The sequence below is a fragment of the Aotus nancymaae genome, unplaced genomic scaffold (assembly GCF_030222135.1).
Source record: "Aotus nancymaae isolate 86718 unplaced genomic scaffold, 86718_ANA_hifiasm-v0.15.2.pri h1tg000064l_1, whole genome shotgun sequence".
Lineage (NCBI taxonomy): Eukaryota > Metazoa > Chordata > Mammalia > Primates > Aotidae > Aotus > Aotus nancymaae.
This window is the reverse complement of record NW_026988479.1, coordinates 32,337,418-32,352,914: the sequence shown is the minus strand read 5'-3', so window position 1 is coordinate 32,352,914 and position 15,497 is coordinate 32,337,418. Positions and strand designations below refer to the sequence as shown.

Below are 15,497 nucleotides of genomic sequence, written 5' to 3'. Positions count from 1 at the left end.
GCCCGGGCCAGTCTAGCTGCATAGTGAGTCCTGAATGACCAGTGGGCCTGGCTGACCTGGCCTCGGGCAGGTGCTCCTGAGGGCCCTGGAGCCTTCTCTTCAGCTGGAGCGTCGCAGGCCTGCACCCTCACTCTGTCACTTCCTTCTGCGTGACCTTGGGTGGTCCGGCTGCCGTTGTGGGCTTTATTTGGGGGAGGCCTGCCTGCTCAGCTCTCACCAGCCCTTTGTGACCCCGTGTCCTCAGGCAGGGATCAAGTTCATGCTCACTCACCTCAGCCTCTCTCTTGGGCTCACTGTCTCCTCCAGCTCAGGGCCGGATGCAGGAGAACAGCTATGCCCTGTGGTGGGTTCCAAACTGGGCAGTGGGAACCCAGTGGTCAGGGAAGGCTTCTTGCAGGAGGTAGTGTTAACTGGCCTGCTATAGAGGCTGCAAGCCTGGCTGCCGACAATCAGAGGGTTATGAGTTGCCTTCTCCTTTCTGACTCCTCCATGGGCCGCGCCAGCCCTGGCAGGTGATAGTTTCACTGGGACACCTGCCCTGAGCCCCTGCCTCAGGTTTGCATAGCCTGGGGGGGTCTGTTTTCCGTTAGAGTCTGGAGTGCCCAGATGTTTCTGTCAAGACCCAGTCTTAATGATAAGACTGAGGTCACTATGCAGAGACTTGGGGAAGAGCTTCCGGGCTGGGGGAACAGCACGTGCAAAGGCCCTGGGGCAGAGAGAAGCTTGAACCTTGGGGAGAGGCCTCAGCCCTACATGTTGGAGGGTCACTCTGGTCTGACTGCACAAGGGGAATGTGCTACCTCAGGAACTGGTGAGTCCTCTGTGCCAGGAGCTGTGCCAGCCCAAGCTGGACAACCACTCTGAGAGGATCTGAGCTCTGGGAGTAGGGCAAGTGTTCTAGCAGAGCTGGGAGCCAGCTCCTAAGAGCACAGTGCCTCTGTGCTGCCACTCACACGAGGTCAGCCTCGTGCCCAGTTGCAGGCTGGGGGGCCGCTCCTCAGGACAGGGCTGGCCTGTTATCATCCTCCCCACTCATCAGAAGGAAATTAGCTCCAGTTAAAACAGCAGCTTTGGTCGCCTGTCTTGTCGTTTATGAAAGCGGTACACGTTCATGGAACATTTGGGGAAAAGGGAAGAGCGTGAGACAAAAACGTCCCTCCAGCTGGGTTCCGTCCAAGTGCATAGAGCTGTAGGGTGGGTGTCCCTGAGGACTGGAATCCTATAGCTTTTTACACGTCCTGTACTTTGGACTGTGTCTAGGGCCTTTGGTTCCAGACGCTTGTCCCGTGTCCCACGGTGCCAGGCAGGATTCTGTAGCTGCAGGGGACAGAAGCGGGCCAGACCTGGAGGCCCCCAGGGAGCAGGGCAGAAGCTTCAGGAGCAAGCCCTGAGTGAACAGGAGTTGATGAGCTAGATGGGGGGCTGCAGCGAAGGGGATCCTGCATTGCAGGTGGGCAGGACGCCCCATGGCTGGTCCGGGTCCGCTCTGGGCATTTCCATCTTGGCCAGCGTCTACATTCCTTGGAAGACACTGATTGGCTGAGCTTGCCTTTTGGCCAAGTGGGCCCTGGACCACCCAGTCCACATATGCTGGGGGGTGGGTGTCAGGCCACCCTTGGCCCGGCCACTGTCTTCATCAAGGCTTCCTGCATTTGGGTTTGTGGTTTTGGTGACTCTGAGGGTGCTCTGGCCACCTCTGTCCCTAGGAAACTCGGGGGTTCTCAATTCCCTTCCTTAGAGTGCAGCCTGGACCTGCTAGAAGTCGCCAAGGTCTTGACGGCTTTTCCTGGGTGTGCTCAGATGTTGGGGTGGGAATTCTTGCTCAGGGCACTGGCTTCCCCATCTCCGGTTTCATCAGCGCCAGGGGCCACTGCAGTCTGTGTGTGCGGGACCCCCACCGCCCCTAACTTGCCTGGAACTCGAGGCCCAGCTCTAGGGCCCCTCTTCCGGGCATCTCCATGGTGACCCTTCTTCCTCCCCTGACCCCTGGGCAGGGGCCCTGCTGGCCAGCCCCGTCTAAGGGATGTGCAATGCCAGCTGCTGTGACCACCCCCATCTGGGGCTCTTGATCAGGCTCTGAGGGAGTGAGGAGCCCTGCAGCTTGGATCCCAGAGGCTTGTGCTGCTCATTTCTAAAGCACATTTCTTGGAGAGCCACCCAGTGACCCTGGGAGGCGGACACTGTGTCCCCAACATAAGCAGAAATATGGGCCGGCCAGCATCGGGAGCTGGAAGACTGGACCCGGGTTCCAGCTACAGCCCAGCTCCGTCCCTTCCAGTGGACATGGCGTCAATGCAGTTCGAGAGCCCAGGGGTGCAGGTTCAGAGGGGCTCAGGGGCATCTACTTCCCCCACTGCCCCACAGTCAGTTCTGCCGAGACCTGGGCAACAGAAGAGGAACCGAGTTTGCAGCCAAGGGCCTGGGGTCAAGGACATGGGAAGTGCCTGATGCGGCCACCAGGGAATCAGCATGTGACAGCAGGTGGATGGTGGGTGTAGGGGGACCACAGGAGGGCCTCCCGTACGCAGGCCCACCACTGGGGTCTGCAGGGAGCCCAAGGGAGCTTCTCACAGTCTTGGGAGGCTGGCTTGAGTCCCGTGGGGCAGCACCCTCTGTGGCTGAGCCAGGCCCATGTTGGCTGAGGGTGTGAGAGGAGGCCAGGCCACTCACAGCCTGAGTGCCAGTGCCTTCGGCCTCTGAGGAGGGTGCCAGCCACGGTGCCCCTGCTTGCTCTGCCCCCTTGGGCCCGTGCACGCTGGTGGGGTTCCTGGTCATCGTGGAGGAGCACTCCCAAAGTTCTGGGGTACACCCATCTCTGAGCCCTGCATCTGGGTTGGGCCGTGCCCTCTGGGCTGCCTCTCCCTGGTGGGGAGCTCAACTTGGAGACGGGGCTCCAGTCTGGCGGCTCCAGGCTGGGTCTGAGGCCAGGGACCCAGTCCCCATGTGGCTGATGCAGACGCCTGCAGACAAGCTGGGAGAGCAGGGGATTTTCTGGGTGTCACGCTGAGAGATATGTCGGAGCGTGGGGACCAAAATAGACACGCTTGCTGCAGCTCTTTGGTATCTGTTCCCTGCACAGGGGAGGGTGGGCGAGGGCAGCAGGAGAGCTGGGACCCCCTGGCTACAGGGCGCAGGGCAGAGGCCCGGCCTATGGGGAGATGGGCAGGAGCACCTCTGAGTGTCAGCCCAAGGGCTGCCTCACCAGCTTCCTTCCAGGTCATTCCTGGAGGGCGAGGGCCAGCCTGGAGGGAGCCCCGGGGGGTGTGGAGCAGTGGGTGTGGGGCCACGTGTAGCCTGGCTGCCTGGACCTCGGACCTCAGGAGTGGGGGACAGGGATGCAAAGTTGGCCCCAACCCCAGCTCCCACGTGGCTGCTGCTGGCTGCACGTCCTCCAGGCACGGCCAGGAGCTCACCGTCATGGAATGCGTGAAACCAAAGCCCAGCCTGGTGGAAAATCTGTTTTTAATTTTGGGCCGGCGTCGCTGGGAGCCTGAGCCGAGTGTGCTGTGGGTGGGGGCTGCAGCCACGTGTCCAGCGTGGCCATGTCGGGGGCTGAGGCCTAGTCGAGGGCTATGACTCTGGAGCCCCCACTTGTGTGAGGGGACCCAAGAGGCAAAGGTGGGGGGCCCTGCTTCCCAGTGGGGGGCCCCTGACATGGGCGGTGGTGGTAGCTTGCATACACCGAGCCCACCCTGGCCTCCCCAAGCAAGGCTTGGCCCTAGGGATTCTGCCCCTTTCCCGACCCTGACCCAGGACCCTGGGGGGTTCTCATGGTGCTGGAGGCCAGAACCCCTCAGTCTGCATTGGGGTATGGGACCCCAGCCCACCTCTCAGACACCCCCAAACCTTGTCACTTCCTCTGGAGGAGGGGCCTTGGCAGTTCCAGGCCTTGGCAACCGTGGAGTCAGGTGGGGTCACTCCCTTCCCACTGCCTGCCACATCCTCCTGGAGCCCCCGGCTGGCACTGTGGACACAGGGGAGCCCCCCACCCAGTGGGGCCAAGCTGTCTGTCCAAGCCTGGGTCCCCAGCACCCAGTGCAGGCTACTGTTAAGATGCCCTGAAAGCTGATGCTCCCCAATTAGCCCAGACCCCGGACAGGATCACAGGTGTCAGTGTGGAGACAGATCCCTATCCAGGAAGCTGGGGGTGACTCCATCCCCACTACAGTCAGGCTGTGTGACTGTCACCATGTTGTGTGTCTGTCACATGGAGACACTTCTGGCAGGATTCTGGTCCCTCAGTGGACTTTGTGCTTGGCCCCTGTGGAGCTTGTCCCTCTCCCTCCACCAAAGAGCTGGCATGAGGGGCGGGGCAGGGCTGTGCAGGGCTGGAACCCATCTTCTGCCCGCCTCTTCTCTGGGCATCGGGGCTGCTTCTCCTGCTTCCCCTGCTCCCTGTGCCTGTGGCTGTACCTTTGGGGCTCGCTGGTCCTTCCCAGGGCCACAGGCAGCCATCATCCTCAGCTGCAGTCACGCTGCCTGGCCTGCTGGCCTCACCTGCCCCACTATGTGACTGTGGACTCTGGACCTGCCCCCAGGCTCCCTGTGCCTAGCAGCGTGGCTCCAGGATGTGTCGCTGTGTCTTTGCTTCCCTCCCTGCTCAGGGTGGACCCAAAGCAGTGTCCAGCCAAGGAACGAGCAGCTGTGGCCGGAACAGCATGGTGGCGGGATTGTGGCTGCTGCCTATGGCTGGGGTTGGGGGCTGCATCAGGCCAGACTTCTCATCAGAGCTCCTGCGAGCGCCTCCCAGTGGGCCAGGGCCTCGTCAGCTCAGCCATGCGCCACTGTAGCCCACAGGGGTTGGCAGGACAGAGCAGCGTGTAGGTCCGTGGCCCGGGGCGCCGGGGCGGGCAGCTGCTCCCAGGTGCACGAGTGTTGAGCAACTATCTGCGTGTGTGTGGAGGGCGTGTGTTCCACAGTCTGGCCTGGCTTGCTGTGTGCCCTGCCCTGCAGTCATGCATGGCCCTCCCGCCTCGGCAGCCTGGTGTGGTGCAGCCTGTGCTGGTGCCGAGCCTGGCATTGTGTTGGGGGTGCCTGTGTCTGCGTGGCTGATGGGAGCCACATCCAGGAAGGGCCTGGAGGCAGAGTGGGCATGGGCAGGAGGACAAGGCAGGCGTGAGGCACTGGCCTTGCCACTGCTCATGCATATTGTCTCCCCAAGCCTCCTGCCCCGCTGGCTGTCCTAAGGCCTTGGTGGCACGCTGGGCCCTCCCCTCTCCAAGCAGGGCTGGGACAGGGCCACCCACCTGTGCAGGCAGCCAGGTCGGGTCAGGGATTCTCGCCTTGCAGATGCTGAGCTGAGGCTCCCACAGAGCAAAGGCTGCAGCACCAGGTTTGGGCCTGGGTCTCTGACATCCTGGGGACATTCTGGAGGAGATGGCGTATGTCTGGGCACAGTGGGGGTTCCCTGAAGGAAGAAGGCTCTAGGCCCAGGGACAGCGTATGCCTGGGTGTAGAGGCCAGAGAGCCCCACCCGCTCCTAGTCAGCCATGGCCTGAGGCGTTCCCGCCAGGTCAGGGAGGACTTGGTGTGGCTTGGGGTATACTGGGATCCTATTGGCGGTAGCCTAATCTGGGACAGAGTAAGACTTCAGACCCTGGCTCTCTGTCTGACTGGGTGTTTTTCAGAGTGGTGGGGTTTTGTGGGGGCCACAGGGCAATCAGGGGGAGTCTAGGCTCACAGTGGGAGGGGACATCCCCAGTGGATACATCCGTGGCTGTGGGGCTACAGAGGCCTGGAGAAGCAGGGGGTGGCCCAGGGCCAAGACCAGGGGGCCTAGGGTGTGGGAAGGGGAATTGAGGCAGCAGGAGGGGGTCTCCCCCAGCCCCCTTGGCGCGTGCGTGGCACTTGAGTCTGCCCTGAGTGCTCTGCGGAGCCCAGCATGTAGCTTTCGACTCTCCTGACTGAGCCCTTACGTCACTTCCACCATAGACGGAAAATTCCATTTGGTCAGAGCCCAGCTGCTGATCAGACAGTTCCCATTCTTTCTCTGAATGGGCCAGGGAGGGGTGGAGGGGCCGCCAGCCTGGTGGAGAAAGGTGGCTGGGCCATCACGGGAATGCCGCTGGACCAGTGCCCCAAGGGAGGCTGCCATCTGGGAATCTGGCTTCGGGAAGTGGGTGCAGAGGTCAGGATGGCCACGGCACGTTCCCTGCAGACAGCTGGGCTCAGGCTTGGTGCACTGGGTGCCTGGGATCTGGCGGGGGCCTGAAGCAGCTGCCCAGTTTGCTGAGCACCCTGATACCTGGGCTCTAAACAGCAGACAAGAACAGGTTCTGCACTCGCGGGGAGGCACCATCTCCTTCCTCAGCTGGGGGAGGCTGAGTGAGGCTGTCCCTGTGCGGGCCCTGAAGCCTGGCCTCTGGCCCCTGGGGGCTGAGGAGTAAGGCTCAGTTTGCAGCTGGCCCCATCCAGGCAAGAACAAGAGAAAGCTGCCTCAGCCAAGCGTGGTGCTCACACCCGTAATCCAGCACTTTGGGAGGTCGAGGCGGGGGGCGGGGGGATCGCTTAAGCCCAGGAGTTCAAGACCAGCCTGGGAAACATAGCCAGACCCTGTCTTTACAAAAATTTTTTTAAAAAATTAGGGCAGAGGCCAGGCACAGTGACTCACGCCTGTAATTCCAGCACTTTGGGGGACCAAGATGGCAGATCACCTGAGGTCAGGAGTTCAAGACCAGTCTGGCCAACATGGTGATCTCCCCGTCTCTAAAATACAAAAATTAGCCAGGTGTGTTGGTGCATGCCTATAGTCCCAGCTACTCAGGAGGCAAAGTAGGAGAATCGCTTGAACGTGGGAGGTGGAGGGTGCAGTGAGCCGAGATCTCGTGCCACTACACTCCAGCCTGGGTGACAGAGACTCTGTCTCGAAAAAAAGAAAGAAAGAAAATTAGCCAGGAGCTGTTAGTATGTGCCTGTGGTCCCAGCTACTTGAGAGGCTGAGACAGGAGGATCACTTGAGCCCAGGAGGTTGAGGCTGCAGTGAGCTGTGATTGTGCCACTGCACTCTAGCCTGGGCCACAGAGCGAGACCCTGTCTCTAAATTTTTTTTTTTTAAATCGTACATTCGGGCCAGGTGTGGTGGCTCACACCTGTAGTCCCAGCACTTTGGGAGGCTGAGGCGAGTGGATCACCTGAGGTCAGGAGTTCGAGATCAGCCTGACCAAGATGGTAAAACCTCGTCTTTACTAAAAATACAAAATTAGCCAGGTGTGGTGGCATGCGCCTGTAATTCCAGCTATTTGAAGGCTGAGGCAGGAGAATCGCTTGAACCCGGGAAGAGGTTGCAGTGAGCCAAGATCACACTGCTGCACTCCAGCCTGGGCGACACAAGTGCTGCCTTTTCTGCTTTCCTCAGCGCCTCTTACCCTCCAGCAGGCTTCACAGTTCACTTATGATGATGTTTAGTGCCTGTGTCACCTCACCTTCCTAGAGGCGGCCCCGAGGGCAGAGGACACCATCTACAGGGGTCCCTGCATGTGCCTGGTGCCTAGCAGCCTCTCCCCACTGGCCCCCTGCCCGCTGCACCTGGATGTCAGCCCTCCGCACCAGGGCAGAGCAGTCCAAGGAATGGGCTTGCCTCACCTAGATCTTGTTTGGCCAGGGTTTATCTCACCCTGCCTCCATTTTCTCATCTGCCAAATGGGAGTGGGTGGCTCTGGCGCCACCGAGGAAGTGATTCGCACCTGGGAGCCCTTTGATGTGCACTGATGCCCTGAGCTCTGGGCGGACATGCCAGGCCGATGGCTATGGAGGCCACAGCCAGGTACCTGTTTAGGCTTTGTGTGCTTCGTGTCGGGGATTGACACCTGCTCTCCCAGTCCCCAGCTCCTCACCCCAGGAGGAGTTTCCCTGTGAGTCCCAGATGTGGGGTGCATACAGACAGGCTCTCCTGGAGTCATGCCCCACGTGAGCCCAGGGTCGGGGGAGCGAGAAAAGGTGACCCCAGCCAAGGATGACTGGGGAGGCCTCTGCAGGTGGAGAGCAGAGGGAGGGCTCGCTGCAAGAGTCTGGCCAGCCCAGGGCCAAGATGGGGCTGGTTGCCATGGCCCCCGGGCCATGGGAGCCCAGGGGATGCCCCATGGATGGAAGTGCAGATGTGGGTATGGGTCCAGTGGAGCTCTGGCCCACTGGGGCACGGTCAGCTGCCCCACAGGTCTGTTCTGCCCTTGGCCTCTGAGCTACAAGGAGGGTACTGGCAGAGCCTGTGGTCACAGCTGGTGGGGTTAGCACCTCTACTCCATGCCCAGCCCCACATAGGCCAGGCCAGACCCAGGGACCCCAGAGTGTTGCTTTTCCAAGCTCCCCAACGTTTATGGATGACCCACTGTGTGTGCAGCCTGGGCCTGGGCGTGGTGCTGAATGTTAATGTGAGCCCCCGACCCCATGTGACTGGACTATCTCTGCCTCCCTGTGTGATCTTGGGCAAACCCTACTGGGCCCTGAGGATCCCTCTGTGACTTGAGCTCCCTGGACCATGAGACCGTCCTGAACTGATTCAGTTTCAGCGGCTGTGGTGGCCTGCCTCCCGAGGGTGGGGGTGGGCTCAGGGCCCAGCAGTCCTCATGCCATTGCAGGGGCGGTAGGCACCTGTGCATGGCTGAAGGAGCAGAAGGGTGCCCGCCCTCGATGCTCTGTGGTGCCCAGATTGCTGGCTGTTGGGCAGCTGTGGACACACTGGCATGGCTTTGGACCATGGCGGCTCATTTCTGGGTGTGCCGAGTTGGTCAGCACCTCCCTGGCCAGGTGGAGATGGAAAGGCCACCTTCAGGTGTGGGCGTCTGCTGGCTTCCTGGAGGGCAGGACACACCATCCTCCCACTGCCTGGCAACCGTCTCCTGGGAGATCCAGCAACAGTCCCAGTGCCCACTGTGGCTAAGCCCTCATCACAAGGGGGGCCAGGCAGGGGACCATCTGCCCCAGCAGCTCCCAAGCCTGGGGCCCCTGAGGGCCACATTGCTGAAGCGTTGTGATCCAGGGAGGGAGGTGTTTCTCTGCAGCAGTGCCAATGAGGGCAGTGCAGGTATACCTGGTGGCCACCCCACAACACTGATGGCCCTCACTGCTGACACTCCCCCACCCATAGACACCCCCCCCACCCATGGACACCCCCGAGTTAGCCTCTGGGTGGTCCCTGGCCCCATGATGAGGCACAGCTCTGTGTCCGCTCTCCATCCCTCGCCTGGGCACCGGAAGTGTGCGGAGGTTCTGGAGGGCTGATCCGGGGGCAGGGCTATGCTGAACGCAGGGACCTGGGGTTGCAGGGCTTGCGTGCTTTCTCTGTAGCTTCCCTAAAGCCCAGTTTCCCTGTTGATGAAATGGAGGTGAGAGCACTTGGCCAGGCAGACTGAGTGTGGTGCCAGGAGAAGGGACAGCTCTGGGAACACGTTACCCTCCCTCCCCGAAGCGGATGCTCAGGAAATGTCACTGCTGCATCAGTTTAGCCACTTCCTGTGGGGGTTGCCCAGCCTTGGGACGGGAGGGCTCTGGTGTCTGTTCTGTGGTCTGTCTTTTGTGTTCAGAGACCTGGGGAGAGCCACGCCAGAAGGCCATGCTTGGAGCCAGACAGGGCTGTTTGTCTGGTAGGGTGACCGTATGCAGCCTGTGTGGGTGGTGTCCCCTGGGACAGCCCTGGCCAGTGACCATGGCAGTGTGGGACCAGCCCCACCATCTCATCCAGCGTGGGGGGACTCAATGGGCAGTGCCCACCCCTGAGTGCAGCTTCTTAGTGCACAGATCCCAGACAGGATCAGGTTCCTGATGGGGCATCTTCCATGTTCACCCCTCAGAAACACTTTCATGGCCAACAAGTGGGGGTTCAGCCCCCCCCAGTCTCCCCACTTCCCTACCAGTGGGGTAGGGAAAACTTCAGCACTATAGCTGGGGTGGGGGATCCTGCCAGGACTGATGTAGGAGAGTTCTGGGCCTCAGTTGAGGATGGGCCCTGGGGTTCTGGGGTGTCTCGGGCTGGGGGTGAGGACAGGAGCTGATGCTGGCAGCCCCTCCCCAGGGCTTCACTTCTTCAGGGGGCAGCAGCACTTCTTTCTACAGAAGAGAAACCAGGCTTGGAGAGGTGGAGGGACCTCCTTAGCGGGGCTGTGGCTGCAAGGACACTGGTTCACCAGACTGCTGGGTCCTCCTTTGTCACCCACATTCTCTGGCTACCTCCACCCAGTGTCTCTCCTTGGTGCCTGGTGGGGCAGACATCCTGAGCACCTGCCCTGTACTCTGAGGACCCAGTGGGGAGGGGACAGGTGGCCTTGCCGGAGACACGGAGGCCTGGAAACTGGAGGCCAGGGTCCACCCGGCCCCTCCTAGTGGCTATGGAGTCTTGATGCCGCACAGCGTTGAAGACGGCGAGACCGGGGTCCCACGTTCGGGGTCCAGACCCGGGTAACCGCAGGTGCATCACTGAGGTGGTGGGAGCCTCCATACCTCACCTACAAGTTGGGGATGGGGCCCACATCCCAGGGCTGGGAGCAGGATTAAATGGGAGTCTGCGCAAGGTCCTTGCTGGGGTAGGGCGTGGCACTCTGGGCCTGGGGGTCCACTCCCTCCAGCGCCGCCTCCTGCCCGCCCGCAGGCGCTGCTGCTTTTGGGGGCCGCCTCCCTGGCCTGCCTCGCCCTGGACCTCCTCTTCCTGCTCTTCTACTCCTTCTGGCTGTGCTGCCGGCGGCGCAAGAGCGAGGAGCACCTGGACGCAGACTGCTGCTGCACAGCCTGGTGCGTCATCATCGCCACGCTGGTGTGCAGGTGAGCGCGGTGGGGCGGGGCCGGAAGGCGGGGCCAGAGGGGGGTGTTTCCCTAGGGGGCGGGGCTAGAGAGGACGGTGCGAAGGGGCGGGGCCACAATATCAGGCCCCGCCCTCACGCCGCCGCTCCCTCCAGCGCCGGCATCGCGGTGGGATTCTACGGCAACGGGGAGACCAGTGACGGCATCCACCGTGCCACCTATTCGCTCCGCCACGCCAACCGCACGGTGGCCGGGGTCCAGGACCGCGTGAGTGGCCGCCGAGTTGGGGCCGGGGGCGCTGGGGCTGTGCAGGAGGGGCCCAGCCTCCGGGGCAAGGAGGGCAAGCTCCCGGCCTCACGCCCGCGGGTCCGGCGCAGGTGTGGGACACGGCAGTGGGACTGAACCACACGGCGGAACCCAGCCTGCAGACCTTGGAGCGGCAGCTGGCCGGGCGGCCCGAGCCCCTGCGAGCCGTGCAGCGGCTGCAGGGCCTGCTGGAGACGCTGCTGGGCTACACGGCCGCCATCCCTTTTTGGAGGAACACTGCGGTGTCGCTGGAGGTGCTGGCGGAGCAGGTGGATCTCTACGACTGGTACAGGTGCGGCCGGGCCCTCTTCCCTGCCCGCCCCACTGGGCAGGCATCACCCTCTTTGGGCCAGTTTTGCTCTCAACACCTAGTACAGGAGGCCTGATGGATGGGGGGCCCAGGGCCACTGGTCACAGGCAGCAGCTGGAGTTTCCCTAACAGGAGCCTTTCTCAAGAACTGACACCAGTCTTTAAGACCCAGACCCTCTGAATGCCCTCTGATGTGCCAGGCTGCTCTCCTTAGCTCCCCCTGCGACCCCACTCCCTGGCCCCGAGTCCTTGCCCTGGCCCACTCCCAGGTATGCCTGCAGGTGGCTGGGCTACCTGGGCCTGCTGCTGTTGGACGTTGTCATCTGCCTCCTGGTGCTGGTCGGCCTCATCCGCAGCTCCAAGGGCATCCTCGTGGGGTGAGTCTGGGGGCCTGAAGTGGAGGGGCAGGGCAAGGGACCATGGCACCACCTCCCCCACCCCTTCTGCAGTGTCAACCACAGGCTCTGTGGTAGGGGCTGAGCAGAACCCCCCTGCACTGGGTCTGCTCTGAGATGCCCCTTCCATGCCTGTGGCCTGTGCCCCTGTGGCCACCGTCCCAGTACACTTGCCCCCCGCCCTTGGTTTCCTGTGAGAGTCTACACGTGGGGCACTTGTAGCCCAGGACCTGAAACAACCTGCCCAGGTCTCTGAATGCCCCGGGCCACCCAGAGACCAGGCTGGGGCCCCTTCCCCCACCCCTTCCATCCTTGGCCCTGGGGCAGCCTGGGTTCCAGCCCTGGCTCTAGCTCACCAGGAGGATGACCTTGGGCAGGTGGCTCTTTAGTGCTGGGCCTTGGTCTCCTCGTTGGGAAGGCAGAGAGAGTGGCAGCTCCTTCGTGGGAGGTGAGGTGTTGTCACTGCCCCTCACTGCACAGCTGCATGGCCATGGCTGGTGTCTCCCTGGGCCAGGCCCGGGAGAGATGGGAGAACACCCAGCCTCCCCCTACGTGGCACTCACAGGCCACAGAGAAGCAGAGTGAGGGAAAGGTGCCATGGGCCACAGGTGACAGCACCCTGAAGAGGAAGAGCTGGGGGGGGTGTAGGCCAGTGGGGGGTACTGGCAGGTTGGGGGGGTACAGGTGGGTGGGGGGGTGCTGCTGCACGCTATGCCCAAGGAGACCCTAGAAAGGAGGGATTGAGCGAGGACCCCAGGGAGCGAGGGATGCCTGGACACACGAGGAAGGATAACAGTGTGCAGGCCTGCTGTGGGGTGTGAGGGGCCCACAGTGGGGTGTGGGGTGTGTGCAGTGGGGTGTGGGGGGTCCACAGTGGGGTGTAGGGCCTGGAGTGGGGTGTGGGGCCTGCATTGGGGTATGTTTGGGGGACCTGCACTGGGGTTTGGGGGACCCGCCGTGTTGGGGGAAGCGCCTGCAATGGGTTGTGCACAGGGTCCTGTGTGTCTGGATCAAAGGGAACCAGATGTGGGTGAGGTGAGGCCTCACCAGGTGGGGGTGAGTGAGAGGCTGGTGCTATAGCAAGAGCACCCAGTTGCTGAGTGAGGGTTCAGCACAGGAGGGCTTGGTCTGGCTGAGGTTAGCAGGCCCCTTGGGCTGCTACATGGGCAGCGGGATGCAGGGTCCCGCATGAAAGTGGACACTGTTGCCTGCTTGGGACTTGGAGAGGGAGCTGGGGGCCAGGAGGGGCAGGGCCCCAAGAGCCACCTGGCCTTCCAGCCCTGCTTCCAGCTCGGAGCTCTCTGAGCCCCACCCCTCCCAGGAGAGGGCTCCATCTGGGCTCTGGGCTGTGGGCAGCTCTGGCTGAGGCCAGGCCATAGGAAGAGCCCCAGTTCCTGTGTGGGCTGACCACTGTTGTGCACTGGGACCCATCTTCTGGCCTGCAGTCCAGCAGGTGACATGCCCCCAACACTGGCCTGGGGCTGCTGACTGGCTATCTCTGCCCCAGGGTCTGCCTGCTGGGAGTCCTGGCCCTGGTCATCAGCTGGGGTGCGCTGGGCTTGGAGCTGGCTGTGTCCGTGGTGAGTGGCAGAGGGGGTGCGGTCCCCGGCTGCTGGACCTGGGCACTGGGGGAGGGATGAGGGAAAGCCACACTCCTTCCCCCGCATCTTCCCCGGGTACCGAGTCCCAAGAGCAATGTTGCCCTGCCATAGGCACAGTGTACCTGTGACCCCAGATTCACAGTCTACCCTCCTCAGTGGAAAGCAGACTCCAGGGGCAGGGGTTCTACCCCTGAGAGCTTCCCTTTAGGCTCGTCTTGGTCACCCCCTCTCGCTCGCCCACGCCCACCCTAGGGCTCCAGCGACTTCTGTGTGGACCCTGACACCTACGTGACCAAGATGGTGGAGCAGCACTCGGTGCTGAGTGGGGGTGAGTCTGCATCCGCAGCCATGTCAGAGTGGGTTCCCCAGGGTTGGGCTGAGCCCGGAGAGCAAGGTGGCTGAGGCGGAGGTGCCCCTGTCCTGTGGGCCCATGGTCTCAGGGAGACAGGTCCCAGGCCAGGACACTAGTGAGCAGACTGGACCACCTTTCCCAAGTGGGAGGCTTTGTAAAGAATGACAGGAACTGTGAGGCCAGTGGTGCCTGGGGTGATGGGTGCCCATGGGGCAGGGGAAGGGACAGGTGACCCAGGGCTGCTTTGAGCAGGTGGGCAGAGGAGGCCAAATGGGTGGCATTAAAGTACAGCTAGAGGGCCAGGCACTGTAGCTCATGCCTGCAATCCCAGCACTTTGGGAGGCGAAGGAGGGTGGATCACCTGGGGTCAGGAGTTTGAGACCAGCCTAGCCAACATAGTGAAGCCCCATCTCTACTAAAAATACAACAATAAGCCAGGCATGGTGGCGGGAGCCTATAATCCCAGCTACTCCAGAGGTTGAGGCAGGAGAATCACTTGAACCCAGGAGGCGGAGGTTGCAGTGAGCTGAGATCGCACCATTGCACTCCAGCCTGAGCAATCAGAGCAAAACTTCATCTCAAAAAAAAAAAAAATACTGCCAGAGGATGCTGCATTTTTGCAAGGTCCCCGAGGCAGGAGGCAGACCCTTGGGGGGAGGGGAGGGGGGGAGGCCAGTGGGGCTGAGTCACCGTGGTGAGCTTTGCTTTATTCCAGGGGGAGGCCATTGGAGGGAGGGAAGCAGGGGAGAGACTTGACCCATGATTGAAGGTCTCTTTCAAAGCATCCTCAGGCCTCCGGGTTTACAAGAGGGAGTGAGGGGGATGCCTCAAGCAGGAGACAGCAGGGGCTTGAATAAATGGAGCAAAAGGTGGTCAGGGATGGGCTTTGAGGGTGGAGCTGGAAGGACTGCCTGTCAGTTAGATGTAGGGATAGAGAGGGACGGAGCAGTTCACGTCGATGGTCTCAACAGCTCTATGCTGCAGGGCCGTGAGCTGTACTGCGGGTCGGGGAGCAGGTCTGGAGCTGGGGGGGCAGGGAGCTGGGCCATTGGGAGTTGCAGCCCCCTTGTTGGTTTGCGATGTGTGTCAGACGTCGCAGAGGCAGGTGGACGTGGGAATCTGGAGGTTGGGGTGCTGTCAGTTTGTTAAGCTTCTCCGGGCCCTCATTCTGGAAGTATTGTGTGTTCCCAAGTAGAAACTAGAAGGCCCGTCCTCGTGGGGGTGGAGACACTGAAAGATCTTGAAGTGCTCGCTCCTGTCAGGGACTATCCTGCCACCCTTTGTCCCTGGAGGCCACAGGATTTTTACCTGCCTTTGTTGAAGGAACAATTTCCACCAAAGCCCGAGTCTCCTCCAGGAGGAAAAGTAATCCGCCCCCGACTCACCTTGTCCTCAGGAATGAGGGTGGAGGGGTGGACCGGCTCTGCTGGGGGCCGGGGTGGGGCTGGTGACCACTCAGTGGCACCCACCACTGTTCTTGGCCCCCCTGCCATGAGCCTGGCCCCTCCAGGTCCCTACTGCTGGCGGCCTTTGGGGGTTTCAGCAAGTATGAGCAGCCCCCGCTACACATGTACATGTACAAATATAAGCATGAGCTCCAGCCTGCGGGCCATATAGCCCCTCCCAGAAGGCCAGCCAGGCCAGCCACACAGGCTTCACTGCACAGGCTGCCACAGTGACACCTGGTGTTCTCCTGTTTCTAAATACTTTCATCATTTTTTCAACTTTTAAAAACTTTTTTTTTTAATGTTCTTTGATAATTGGAAGAACTGAACTTATAAAGAGTTCAGAAGGTGGGTCCCAGC

At 61.6% G+C, this 15,497-nt stretch overlaps 2 protein-coding genes across 5 annotated transcripts in view; both read left to right on the top strand.

Annotated features, from left to right (window-relative positions):
• Window positions 1-15,497, top strand: part of TTYH3 (tweety family member 3) — a 32,089-nt gene that overhangs the window by 3,120 nt on the left and 13,472 nt on the right. For all 4 annotated transcript variants that reach the window (XM_064366567.1, XM_064366564.1, XM_064366566.1 and 1 more), the window contains exons 2-7: window positions 10,580-10,749; window positions 10,884-10,995; window positions 11,106-11,326; window positions 11,626-11,721; window positions 13,247-13,319; window positions 13,593-13,668. In XM_064366567.1, the coding sequence (XP_064222637.1) occupies window positions 10,580-10,749; window positions 10,884-10,995; window positions 11,106-11,326; window positions 11,626-11,721; window positions 13,247-13,319; window positions 13,593-13,668 (748 nt within the window). The remainder of the gene's footprint in view (window positions 1-10,579; window positions 10,750-10,883; window positions 10,996-11,105; window positions 11,327-11,625; window positions 11,722-13,246; window positions 13,320-13,592; window positions 13,669-15,497) is intronic.
• TIMD4 (T cell immunoglobulin and mucin domain containing 4) overlaps window positions 9,248-15,497 on the top strand; it is a 242,205-nt gene continuing 235,955 nt past the window's right edge. Inside the window, exon 1 of the mRNA XM_064366596.1 lies at window positions 9,248-9,578. The gene's annotated coding sequence lies outside the window, so the exon portion shown is untranslated. The remainder of the gene's footprint in view (window positions 9,579-15,497) is intronic.